The 13,168-nt window shown below is 38.1% G+C and overlaps 1 protein-coding gene across 1 annotated transcript in view; it reads left to right on the top strand.

Moving 5' to 3' along the window:
• LOC146002005 (G-protein coupled receptor Mth2-like) overlaps positions 1–13,168 on the top strand; it is a 37,074-nt gene that overhangs the window by 22,766 nt on the left and 1,140 nt on the right. The window contains exons 2-4 of the mRNA XM_083139710.1: positions 4,378–4,456; positions 7,782–7,966; positions 9,722–9,884. Of these exons, the coding sequence (XP_082995836.1) occupies positions 4,378–4,456; positions 7,782–7,966; positions 9,722–9,884 (427 nt within the window). The remainder of the gene's footprint in view (positions 1–4,377; positions 4,457–7,781; positions 7,967–9,721; positions 9,885–13,168) is intronic.

The following is a 13,168-nucleotide window of genomic DNA, read 5'->3' as shown; positions in this document are numbered from 1 at the left end:
GGCTAAATATTTCGGAGTCAAATTCTCGGGGTGCTAACTTATACCAAGTAAAAGGTATTTACGTAAAACTTTTCTACGGTATATTTTTACCAATGACAGTGCATTTTGTTCCATCACACTCAAAAGTACTTTTAGGCACGGATCTTTCATGTCAAGTAAAATGCAATAATTCTATTGTTGTCTCTTCCAAAGGCATTTTTGAGTGGAATAATATCACAGACTTACTAATTACTATTCATATAAACAGTACAAAATACGTCATAAAAGCTACGGATAAACGTATAAACATAAACAACAGAGTAAAGAGTTTGAGTACTTTTTTTTTGTTGCTAAAATGAGAATATGAACCACATCAAGAAATACGATAAGATACGTATATTTTCATGGGCAGCTACAACCTTGTTCAAATCCAAAGATTTTGCAAGCTCTTTCTCAAAGAGAGAATACTATGTAGATGGAGCACTGAACCTCTCGTTACCAATTCGATTACGAAGATAACACCTGATTTACTGCAAGCAGCCGTTGATGGGGCTATGCGCATTTCAATAACACAAAGCTTGTAAAGTTCGTAAAAGGCAGTTTTTAATGTTTCAACCACTGCAAGGATGTACTGAAGGGTCTTTATTTTTAGTTCCTTTCTACCTGTGTGTCATAACCTTAAATTGTCCAAATATTTTTATTTTATTTTATTATTTTTGTTTGGCAAATATATATATATATTCGAGAGAGATGATATATATATATATATATATATATATATATATATATATATATATATATATATATAAGGTGTTCACAATATGCACAGTGTGCTACAGTACGGACGAGAGCTACAGTTTCTAGTGTAATCCCAACCGAACCACTTAATGAGATGTTATACCTCGACCGAGGGTGGAAGCCAGGACCCCTTTATATCAGGTTTACGGCCAGACTATCTGGGCTGGGAGCCCAATTTTAATGTTAGCATTTAAGAATCGGGTAGTTTGTGTACTCTTTGATTCTTTATCATCGTATTTGTCCCTCTCGAATATTTGCAGCGGTAAGAATAGATATAACGACGAGACCAATGATAGAACATTGCAAACACTCATGCAATTGTCGGTAGTCCAACGAGGAACTAGCAAACAGAAAATAAACATAACAAACGCTTCTTTAGATTTTGAACGTCGTTCTACTTATTCATATAAAATTCATTTGTCACACCTGCTAGACCTATTCAGAAACTGTATATGCCAACAATCAAAGAATAATCTCACAGTCACTGAATACGTTCACCTACCAGACAGGCACCAGATTTCGTAGCAAGTTTGGCGACTAAATTGTCCAATTATTTGGTATCAAATAAATGATCAGTGGCCACTGTTATCCAGGCATATCTGCAGCTGATCCCTCCCCCTTTTTATTTTACAACACATCATAAATAAGGTAACCTTGCGATCTAACCGAACTAGAAAATGTATTTGAACATTGAACTTGCCCCAATGGAAGTTTTATAATGGAAAATGTAAACTTCTACTTTTTAAGTTTTCGATCGAAATCCATCTACCGTATTTAAAAAAATCTAGGGGGCTACAAGGGGGGCTGAGACCAGTTTTGGGGGCCTCAGCCCCCTAGTCCCCCTGTAGCGCCGTCCTTGCCAGTGAGACGCCGGAAATGCGTCAGTTGCTACGTTGCTCCGCGTCTCAGTGGGCGTTAATCTTTACGCGCACACAGCGAATCTCTATGCCGCCGGTCGGTTGCAGAAGAAGTTGTCACCGAAGTGGCTGTTGCAGTGGCGGATAGAGCCTTTTGTTCCCGTTATTGGAGCAGTTTACATCATTATTACAACCCATCATGGAAGTACAGCGCCACATTTCAACCTGGTGGCGGAAAATTGAACTATTTTTATCGCCATCCTCTTCCCCATGGTCTGCATAGTGGATTCACCAAATTTCAGAGTTCTACGATGCCTCAAACAGGCTACAGAGGGCTCTGAGTTGGGTAACTTTCATTCTGGCCATCCAGTCAGGTCATATTCGAACGCCCCATCGCTACGCTGGCGTTTGACATTTAGCGGGTTAGTGCCACATGGACAAACTCCGGCCCGGGGTTGGAACTATTTTTTCCCGGCCAGGTAATGTGACACTAAACCCTGGTCCACCGAATAGTGCGTATATATTCTTCGTTTCTTCCTATAATATCGTGTGGTTAAGGGTAGGAGATTGTGAACGTGTGATGTGTCTTTATTTTCAGCGTCTCTGTTTTTTTAGTAAATTACATTTCCTTCCTTATACATCGACGTGCCAGTGCGCTTAGAGCTTGGTGTTCACCACGTCGCTTCACTTCTCCTTCACAGTCCCATCGAGGAGAAGCGCCGTTGGATGCAATAACACCAGACGCTTCGTCAGCTCTAACTATTGGCGCCCTTCTTTTTTTTTGTGTTGTTTATGTGAAGTTATGGCAAAAGCCTCGCAGCTCGAAGTGTGCTCGGGTGCCTTCGAACGCCAGCCTACTCAGCGGTTTTGAGAACAATGCTCTCTCTCGTATGATACACATGTGTCTATGCATTTTCCTTTCTCTCAAGACAAAAACACTACCAGCGAGTGTGGCGAATGGAATCATTTCCAAATGTAAAGCTTTGTAACTTCGCATATTGTTTCAAAAACATTTTTTTTTTTTTGGTGGAGGATTCAAACCACTTTTATTTTCATTTTCTGTATTCTTATGTAATAAAATTCCTTCTGTTTTATTTTTTGGGGAATGGCAGACAATTTAGATTTTCCAATTTCAATTTCGGAAATTGTTTTGTAAGGAGAAGATTGTAACATCCCTGCTCGATATCGTGCATAATCATGCACAAACTTGTCCAAACTTGACCAGACCTGTAGCTGGTTTTAGCCGAGAAAGGTTTTTTTTTTTCAGAGGAAGTGGGGAGACGTTTACCTTCAGGGGAGGTGAGTGAAGGTTAGGCAAAACCAACAAAATGAGGGTCAAGGGGCCTTTTGATGATTGATCGCTACCAGATGAAGAGAGAGGGAGACAAGGTGTCCCGATATCGAACAGGGTGAGTTGTCACTATCCATCTATCTGCCATTTTCAGTCAGAAGGGTTGGGATAAAACATCTGTAATGTTATTTATTTATGCTAGATCATTTACCTCTTATCTGGCCGTCGTTGCAAGCTAGTGGTGCAATTCATGGGATGAGGTACTTTCCCATTGGTTCGATCCCCCGTTCTACAGGGTAGAACGGAACGAATTATGAGCAAGAAAAATCCGCTTGATATGTCTGAAGAAGTCATGTAATGAAGTGAATTTGAGGTACGGTCACCGGCAATAAAAATGGTACACCTAGCTCCCTGCAAGGTGTTATGTGTGTTGTCTAACTCTACGGTGGTGGTAGAAGTTACCATTCAAAACTTGCTATTAAAATCTACTTATCGCCGTAGAGTTAGGCAACACACATAACGCCTTGCATGGAAGAGAGCATTTCAGGATCTAGATGTCCCATTTTTATTGCGGGCGAGTGTACATAAATGTTTCAATATTATGGTAATGTATGATGCCACGTTCTTTTTCTGCTGTAACCTCAAAAGAGACATGCCCGTGGCAGCAGACTCGGTCTTTGTTTTACTATTGTGATTTCATCATGCTATGTATGCAATTACGTCTGTAACACATACTGTGAACTTTTAGCGATTACTTACACAAAAATGTTGTAAGATTAGGTCTCTTAGCATTCTTCTAATAAAAAACCTAAATGCTCTCGTAGGTTAGGTTCTGTTAGCATTAAAATAATATCGCTAAATGCTTTCTAAAAAAAAAGGTTCTAAATTACCTGTACATTCATTCCCGCCAGTCATAAACTTGCATTTTTCTCGTCTTCATCTGTTCTTAAGATTTGCAACATCTGTTAGCAGACGAATTACGTGGCAGGAGCAAATTTGACCCTTATTCTTACTGCTGACGCGCGCGTGGCAGCAGACTCGGCCCAATATTATACCAAATTCTCGGTCGTGTGTCGATTTTACTGAGGTCTGTGTCGTATCGATAAGTCTGGTAACATTGAAAGGGAGAAAATGCCATGAGGCAAATTGTCCACCACTGTATTCACTCACCTTTAACCTAACGTCGTACGTGTTTTTAAGTAATGAAAATTTAGTGATGATTAATTTGTTAATATATTATCTTAAAATTAAATTTATATTATTTACTTCAGTTGCAAAAGAGAGATTATTACTGTTATTATTAGTATCATCATACTCGTTTACGTAATTTAAATTAGCAGATAACCTCTTTTTTTTTAAATACATGTTGAAGCCAAATAAACACGAACGTGCCTATTAATGTTGCATGTGTACTAAAACATTGACTAATTGTACATTATTCTTGTTTCGCAGGATTTGTGATTCAATTCTCATTCCTGGCCTCCTTCTTCTGGTTAAATGTTATGTGCATAGATATATCCTGGACATTCAGGTAGGCATCACTGCCAACTTTTTTTTTATTATCTTTTCTTGTATCGTAGACATTATATACGCTTATACAGCCTTAAAATAAAATTTTAAAAAAGGATTTCTAATTTCAATTTTAGGGAAGATCTTTGGATGTTAACCAGTGCTCGAAGTGTAAATTCCTAGCTGGGGGATGCTTGTATGGAGTATCATGGAGACAATGGTGGGTGGATGCTTATGCCAACAATAATAGCTGCATGGATGCTTGATGAGAATTTTGTCAACTGGGGGATAGCGTCCCCGCGTGTTCGCCCTATTTCGAGCACTGGTGTTCACAGTCAGTCTACAATTCTGTCTCTCTCCCTGGAATAAACACATAGACAAATTAATTTTTAATCACTATCACAGAGGAGAAAACGGTTGATATAAGTGACATTGATAAATCTAACAAAGGAAAAAAAAAGTGAAAGAAAATCGAATTTTCAATCAAGAATCAAAGCTATGGCTACTGGTTTTTAGTCTAACAACTAGATAACATACACCAGGGGTTCCCAAACATTTTCGTTTCACTGCGCCCTTAGTGTTTCAATAGACCCATCTAACACTTGCAGCGCTCAGTTAGTGTGTTTAGATTGCTTGCCTTAAGTTAAAAAATAAACACATATTTCAAATTCAGAAACATTTTATGTCTAAAAATTACTAAATAAGCACATATTTGGAATAAGTGTCATTTCAATGAAAATATTGGAACATTTCACGACGCAACCCAGTTCGTTGCGGCGCACACTTTGAGAACCACTGACATGCACTATAGCTTATCGGTTTAAGTTCTTAAGAACAAAACGAGTGTATAAATTTCATCAACATTAAGAGCTCAAAACTTCAACTTGACCTTAACAACAACATTATAGGCGGGTTTCATGTGACGTCAGGATGCGCACAGCCGCCATGTTTGAGGCCAATTTTATTTGTCGTTTGCAAGGAAATATCCACATCATGCAGTGTTCGTTACATATGCACCAACTGCATGTTTGTTTTAAATCAAGAATATGTGTGTTAGTATCGAAACTTGAATTCCGTATGCTTACAAGAACTGACCTCATTCATGGCTGCTCGAACCCACAATGCAACAGTTTGTGACGTAGGTGAAACACACATATATAAAATGATATCAGCAGTGACGTATTAATCAATAGATTGTAGAATAGGACGTATGATTTCTGGAGGCCCAAAATATACGAGGCGTCAGAATTAGACTTAACCAACAAAGAAAACGTAAAGAAAGATGTTAGAATCAAGCGAATTTTCTTGTACCCAAACTCGTGAAATTTGAGATTATGAGGTTTTTGGAAACTAATTCTAGGGATACTCAATTTCATAAATGAACTGATTTTAAAGATTGTTGCCTTACAGTCGAGTTATTTAGTTACGTGTCTGAGTTTACGAAAAGGCATTAAAAAAATATGTAAAATGATGGATCATGTGTTTGCAATAAAAGGCTTGAAGGGAAAGAAGAGTCTCATTCGTGGATGAATGAACAGAAAACACAGAATTAGATATAATAATAGAAAGTTACTATGTTGTAATCGACATTAATTATTGAAAGTGATCTAGTGAACACAATTAACTTTGACTGACAGTATAATTATTAATAAATTATTTGACGAATCGAAGACGAGGAAAAAATACTTTGTGTGAAAATGGCGAGTCATATGTACTATTATGTTCTCTCTAAACTGAATTTCTTACTGTAATATGTAATGTAGTTATGAATTCTTAAGCAGTTGTACAGTTTATCTCAAGGCGAGACAGCGCGTGACTGCAGACGTCGAGGCATGGCCCTGATGCCGGCATTTTCTATCCATAACGTCCCGCTTATTTTTACGCACATATCTTTAGCATGCAGACAATTATAGTTATATTGCATAATGAGTACTAACCTGTGTTATAAGAGTTGTTCAAAGTGGTGGCCTGCTATCCACGGACCTCACAGAGAACCGTGGATAACGTTTAGATGCCAAGGAAATAACAATACTATTTTATCGATATTTCATTTTCTTTATACCTGAGGTTTTACTTTCCAACCTTTTTGATCCCAAAATTATTACATCATTTCCAAGTTACATTAAAATAATTTATTTGATCACATGTTGAGTGAATATTACAATTGTTAAAAGTTGAGATTATATACATTTCTTTTTTCTTTTTTTTTTGCTCCTTTTATAAAAGGAAAAATAAATTTTCAATTTGCAGCCACAAGTGAAGTACATACAGCTTAGCTGATACAGAACAATGGAATATTGTTTTCTTTGTCACATGAAATTTCCCATATAAACAGGTTTGTAAGGTACCTGAAAATATGGCCTACCTAAGGTTTGCGATTGTTTCGAATGGTGTACAAAGTCAGAAAGGTAAGACTTATCGCAAGGTTCAAAAGAGGGAACATTTCTGAAAATTGGAGCCAGTTCCAAATAATAACACGGGTACAGGGTAGATTTGATTAAAAAGTAACGTTTAGTTAACATATGTACCTAACATGGCCTAGTAATATATTTAGTTCTTACACATCAAAAATGAAACAGAAATTGTAAAGAATGTACCTCAATGTCATTTTTATACGTAGATAAGTAAATTGATACTCTTGTGTTTTATTAACATAACGACATAATGAGATTGCGCAAAGAAATAACTTTATTTACAAACCAATAAACAAGGAAGTGACGTCTCGCAATTCGTTAACAGGAGACCATGGATTACACATCACAGTCTGGGCAAATGAAAGGAAAGGTCCTTTATCATCCTTAGTTAGTTCCACACACCCTACGTGAACATAAGAGTAACAAATGTCACATTTGCGTATGACTTTCACGTTATATTCCTATGTAAGCCCTATTGAGTCCACCTTACCTAGTGTTCTTTTTTCATTCGTTCTGTGTGCTTCAGATTAAAGTCTAAACTAAGTACATTGTTGTAAAGTACAATTTATGAGGTATCATAATATGGACTACAGATATAAACACCTATCACTTGGAAGATGCAGTAAGTAATAACTTTCATATGCAATATTAGATCACGTAAAGCACAATCACGAAGTTAAGTTATTTCATTTCTTTGTCTTCAAGTTACTGCACTATAGGTACAGTCAACATGTTCAATCATGTCATTCGGACAGCCTAAATGACATACTAACGTCATCTGTTGAATTAACTTTGTAACTACTTGAAAACAGCAAATAGGCCATATTGGGTTCAGGTAACTTACTTTGCATTTTATTTCGAATGTGACAAAGGGTGTTACATAGTATACCTTCGCAGAAAAGTACACTTAGATTTTTCTCTATTCAATTCCAGCGGACTGAGATCTCGGAGTAGAATTGCTACTGGACGAAGTGACAAGAAATTCATCTACTACTCCATCTACGCATGGGGCTGCACTGCTGTCGTCTCCGTTGTCACAGCCGTTGTGGATTTTGCACCAGGCATTCCCAACACAGTGCTGAAACCTCATATAGGAAACGGCCAATGCTGGTTCAAAGGTGTGTACTACTAATGTCTATCAATGTTTGGAGAGTTGCTTTTGCTGTAAGTAGCTGACTACATGACTCAAATGTCAACCTTAAAAGTCCAATAAAAATTGTTGGGCAGACTGAATACAGCTCAAATTTACATGAGGTATCAACTGTTATTTACAAAACGACCTCAAGACTGCAACACTAATCAAGTGAACTTTGAAATGCCATTTGCACCAGTGAAGAGGAGTGGTTTCTTGCCCTCTGCCAGCCTAAAACTTACAGAAATTTCTCGGCAAATGAAAATTCAATATCTCTGTGCATGCTTACCACCAGCAAGTTTACTAATGGAGGAGAAAGGTCGACAATGGCCTCAGTTCGCAGGCAGATGGGTGGAAAGGCCTTCCAGTGGCTCGTAAGTGACTGCACGTGGACACAAAGACTTATCCTTCTTGAGGTCTACAGGCACTAACTCAAAGTTGAAAATATATGTAGATAACAATAGGTATGTGCTTAAATGTCTTCATTTGACCGTCCCTTGTAGTTTGAGGCGATATTTAGACTGCCTTACATGGCAGTCTTGATGATGTCCACGCAGCCAGAGATACACAAAGATAATGCAGTCTAAATGTCGAAGGAGGCAGGTTAGCGCCGTTGCCAAGAATTCCACGTGGCCTTGTCTTCGATAGAAGCAGCTTCAATACTAGTGAGACGGATTGGTTTTCGCAGTCACGTGACTCCAGTATGCATCGCGCATACGGATCCATTGACCGTCGTGTATGGCGAGCTATAGAATCATTTTGAAATGTGGCTCGGCTTGAAGTCATGGGGTTCCACGTTCGGTCCCCGGTGGAGGCACATTGCACGATTGGTTCGGTTCCCACTTTAACCTGTAGGTCCAGTCCGAATTAGCCTATCAGGACAAGCGGACTTAAACTTAGGGACAGTAAAAGTTCCTTTCATAGTTACTTTATTCTAGAACTGTAATTCGTGATAGCTTTGTCATGCTTGAACTGCAAATGAGCTGTTCTTTATCACTGATATCTTTTCTACTATTGAAATGTACAGGAAAGTAACTATAAAAGTAAATGCTAATTTTTGTACTAGCTTCCGTTTAAAAATTAACAGCTACAGTTACTCAAAAAATAGCTAGTTGCAGTTACCGTTACTCAGTGGCGGTGATTGGGTTCCAAAACCGGAGGCACAAGGTACCAAAACTGGGGTGGGGTGGGGCAAAGACAGTTTATTTCCCTTTGTATATAAGTTTTAGCATAGTACGGGGGCAAAAGTGGCAACTGATAGCCCCCCATAATCGACGCCAAGCCGTTACTTGTAAATGCCTTTTCACGTGCCTTTTCCACCTCTTAAGGTTACCTTTGAGACCTTTGAAAACAAACGATTAAGTCTAACACTATACTTCGCAACAATTCTGGATAATGTTAATTCATAGTCGTAACTTGGCGGGAGCAAGGGGGGGGCGCTTGCCCCTCAAAATTTTCAGGTTTGTTAACATTTACAAGTTAAGGAGTTAAGAATACTTTTGTTAACATCCTAACATCTGAGAAGCTAAGTAATAAATAATAATATTTATAATTTCGCAAATAATCCTGGACACTATTTTTATGGGATGAAAATATTTTTCGACTCTGCTGCCCCCCAAAAGTTAAGCCTCAAGTTCATACCTGCCCTCCCTCCCCCAAAGTTAAGTCCCAAGTAGTTACGCCCATGTGTTGATTTTCCCAATGAATTTGAAACTAGTAATTTTTAAATTTAATTTTGCAGATAAAATGGCGACCTTAGCATTTTTCTATGGACCAATAGCTGCTCTGCTTCTGATGAATATAATCTTATTTGCGTACACCAGCACCAAAATTGTGAGGGCACGGAGGGGCGGAAGTGTGTTGAAGAAAGGACAAAGCAACACCTCGAGAGGGGAAAGAGAGAGGTAAGAAGCGAATGCAAAATTAAAGTGAGAACTTTGACCAAAATGTAGCGTGGAACTTCTGGAATCTCTGTTTCGCTTTAATATCTGTTTTTTCAGTGTGTGTCATTCTTGCCTATCAGTTTCAGGCTGGTTTATTACATGCCACTTGTGTTTTATGTTAGATATTTTTTGTATTAGTTTTTAAGTTCTTTAGATTTGATTGCTACAGTTGATAGGCCTGTCCTTGGTCCGTTAATGTTTGTGTGTGCGTTACCTTTAGTAACCAAATATGTATTTTTCGAAGAAAACGCAATATTAGCATCTGACACCCTAAAATAGTGTTTCCAACTACTAATAGTGTATTAATGTGTATGCCATTCTGTCCCCATGGTAGCCATATTATGATTAGGGGAAGGATTTGTATGAAAATACATATTTATGTATGAAGCTGAAGTCAGTTAATATCTTTCACATCATGGCATGCAGACTCGAAAAATTCAGTTTTTATTTTCCATATTTGTACTGTACATATATTAGGTTTTGTCTCATATTTTACAAATGTATTTATTTTTATATATTATTTCCATAAAAACACTAATTTGCTGACCAAAGTAGTTTATTAAGATGTAAAAACACTAAACAAGTAACATTTCAACCCTGTATCATGGCCTTCCTCAGACGAAGAACTCAACTAAAATGATGAAACATACTACACACAGAAAGATTACATACACATAGCAGGGTCACTAGCCACACGAAAACAAATCAAGTTGACAGTCCTTATCTAGGAAGATTTCTCCAAAGGAATTAAACATATCACCTCTTGTCAGTTGACTAATGGGTCTACCACACTGACAGGTGATTGACAGGTCAAGATTTGCAAGAGTTGGGAACCACCTGTTTACCATCCCCCCCCCCCTTCCTGCCTTTTTGGATATGGACGAATACCTCCTCCTCTGGTCTTCTTATTTTCTCTTCTCTTTCTTTCTTGTTCATTCTCCTTCTTTTTTTCCTCATTCCTTTTCTTCATGCTTTCAACTTTCTCTAACACACACTTCCATTCCTTGTTTATCTTGAGTCCTCCATTCCAATTCATGATGTCTTCTCCTTTCTTTTCTATTTCTTTGGCCTCCTTCCATTTTCTCACTAGTTCTCTCTTCTCTTTTCCTATCCGCCTCGCCGAATCCCATTCTACTTCATGTCCCGTTTCTCTAGTGTGTTTGAATATGACATTCCTGTCTCTCTTCAATCTTACATCATCCATGTGTTGCTTTAACCTGTCTTTCATTCTCTTCTTCGTTTCCACTATATATACACTTTCACATCCTCTGCACTTCACCTCGTAGATAACCCCTTCCTCTTCTTCCTCTCTCTTCTCTTCTCTTCCTTCTTGCTGGCTATACTTAAAACAGTGCGTCCTCCCTTCCTGTAAGTTCTTATACCAACTTTCCTCAGCACTTTGCATATCTTCTCTGTAGCATCTCCCATACTTCTTATACCAAACCATCTCTCCTTTTTCTTCCTTCTCTTCCGGTCCTCTCTTTTATTTATTTCTTTCTTCTGTTGATGTTGTGTTTGTCTTTCTTTTCATAGCCATTCTCTTCCAGTTGTTCCCACAGGCTATTAATCTTGATTTCTTCATCGCCTTTCTCTGTACATATCTTCTTTATTCGGTCTTTCATGTTCTTTATAAAATTACGTTTTGCTGCGTCACTCACATCACTTCTTTTGTGGCAGAACACTCCTGCCGAACACTTCTTTTGATACCATGTAGCCACAATCCCCATTCCTCTCTTCTTTTCATCATAATATCAAAGAAATTTAATGTCGCTTCCTGTTCCGTTCCGAGCTCTAGGAATATTCCTGCTCGCTCACCTTCTATATCTTTAACTAGCTTACTCAGCTGCCTCTTCGTTCCCTTCCATATCTCAAAACAATCATTCACATATCTACAAAACAGAATTAACTTATCTCCTCCTTTCACTACCACTTCCTTCTCCGATTCATTCATAACTAATTCTGCCAGCACAGGGCTCAAGCAAGAGAATATATTCAGACCTTCACCAATCTTGATGATTTTACTCCCCCACTCTGCTGTAACCATTGTCCCAAATGGTTTCCAGTGTTTGCACCACTCTGCAACGTATTCAGTCTTGCTCGACTCGATCTTGATCTTCAGCGATTCTTCAGCGCAATACAAACTCCAGTTGGCGAATCTGCTGATCCTAGTTCGTCTGCACAGCGATTGCAACCGATCAAGTAGTCTACATACCTGCTAATGGATATATTATTTTGTCTGTATTTTACAAATTAAATAACTGTTTCCTTGAAAGTAAGCAGTTGTGTCGGAATAGAAACCGTCTCAGTGGAACTATATTCTGCGCGCACGTTTGGATCTACATATGCGAAAACCTGCTGCAAAGTTGACTTGACGCTTGGCTTATTGAGAAAATGGAAGGAGGCCAAAGAAATAGAAAAGAAAGGAGAAGACATCATGAATTGGAATGGAGGACTCAAGATAAACAAGGAATGGAAGAGTGTGTTCGAGAAAGTTGAAAGGATGAAGAAAAGGAATGAGGCAAAAAAAAGAATGAACAAGGAAGAAAGAGAAGAGAAAAAAGACCAGAGGAGGAGGTATTCATCCATATCCAAAAAGGCAGGAGGGTGGGGGGGGGGGAATTTTAAACAGGTGGTTCTGGACTCTTGCGAATCTTGACCTGTCAATCACCTGTCAGTGTGGTAGACCCATTAGTCAACTGTCAAGAGGTGATATGTTTAATTCCTTTGGAGAAATCTTCCAAGATAAGGACTGTCAAATATATTTGTTTTTGTGTGACTAGTGACCCTGCTATGCGTATGTAATCTTTCTGTGTGTAGTATATTTCATCATTTTAGTTTAGTTCTTCGTCTGAGGAAGACCCTGATACAGACTTGAAACGTTACTTGTTTAGTGTTTTTATCTTAATAAACTGCTTTGGTCAGCAACTTAGTGTTTTTTAATATGGAAACAAGGCTTAATTATATTACAATTATTTCAATATATCAGAACATTTCTCAACATATGCTCCATATTCGCGCAATAACTGCATGTTCCCATGTTACCGTAACAGTACAGTAACAGTTGGGTGAATTTCTTGCGAATAACTAACAAATTTGAAATACAGTCCCATTACTTCTTGCGATATTGAACTCAGTTTTAGTCAATGGCTCGGCTGGACCTTTGGCATGCAAATGGGCGAATTTTTTTAAACTTTTCTCTTCATTCGATAATCTTCTTAGATATTTCAAAATATGAAACATCACAT

Source organism: Lepisma saccharinum, chromosome 18 (genome assembly GCF_977018435.1).
Source record: "Lepisma saccharinum chromosome 18, izLepSacc3.1, whole genome shotgun sequence".
In the NCBI taxonomy this organism is placed as follows: Eukaryota; Metazoa; Arthropoda; class Insecta; order Zygentoma; family Lepismatidae; genus Lepisma; species Lepisma saccharinum.
Note: the sequence above shows the minus strand (reverse complement) of the source record. Positions and strands in the feature narration are given on the sequence as shown.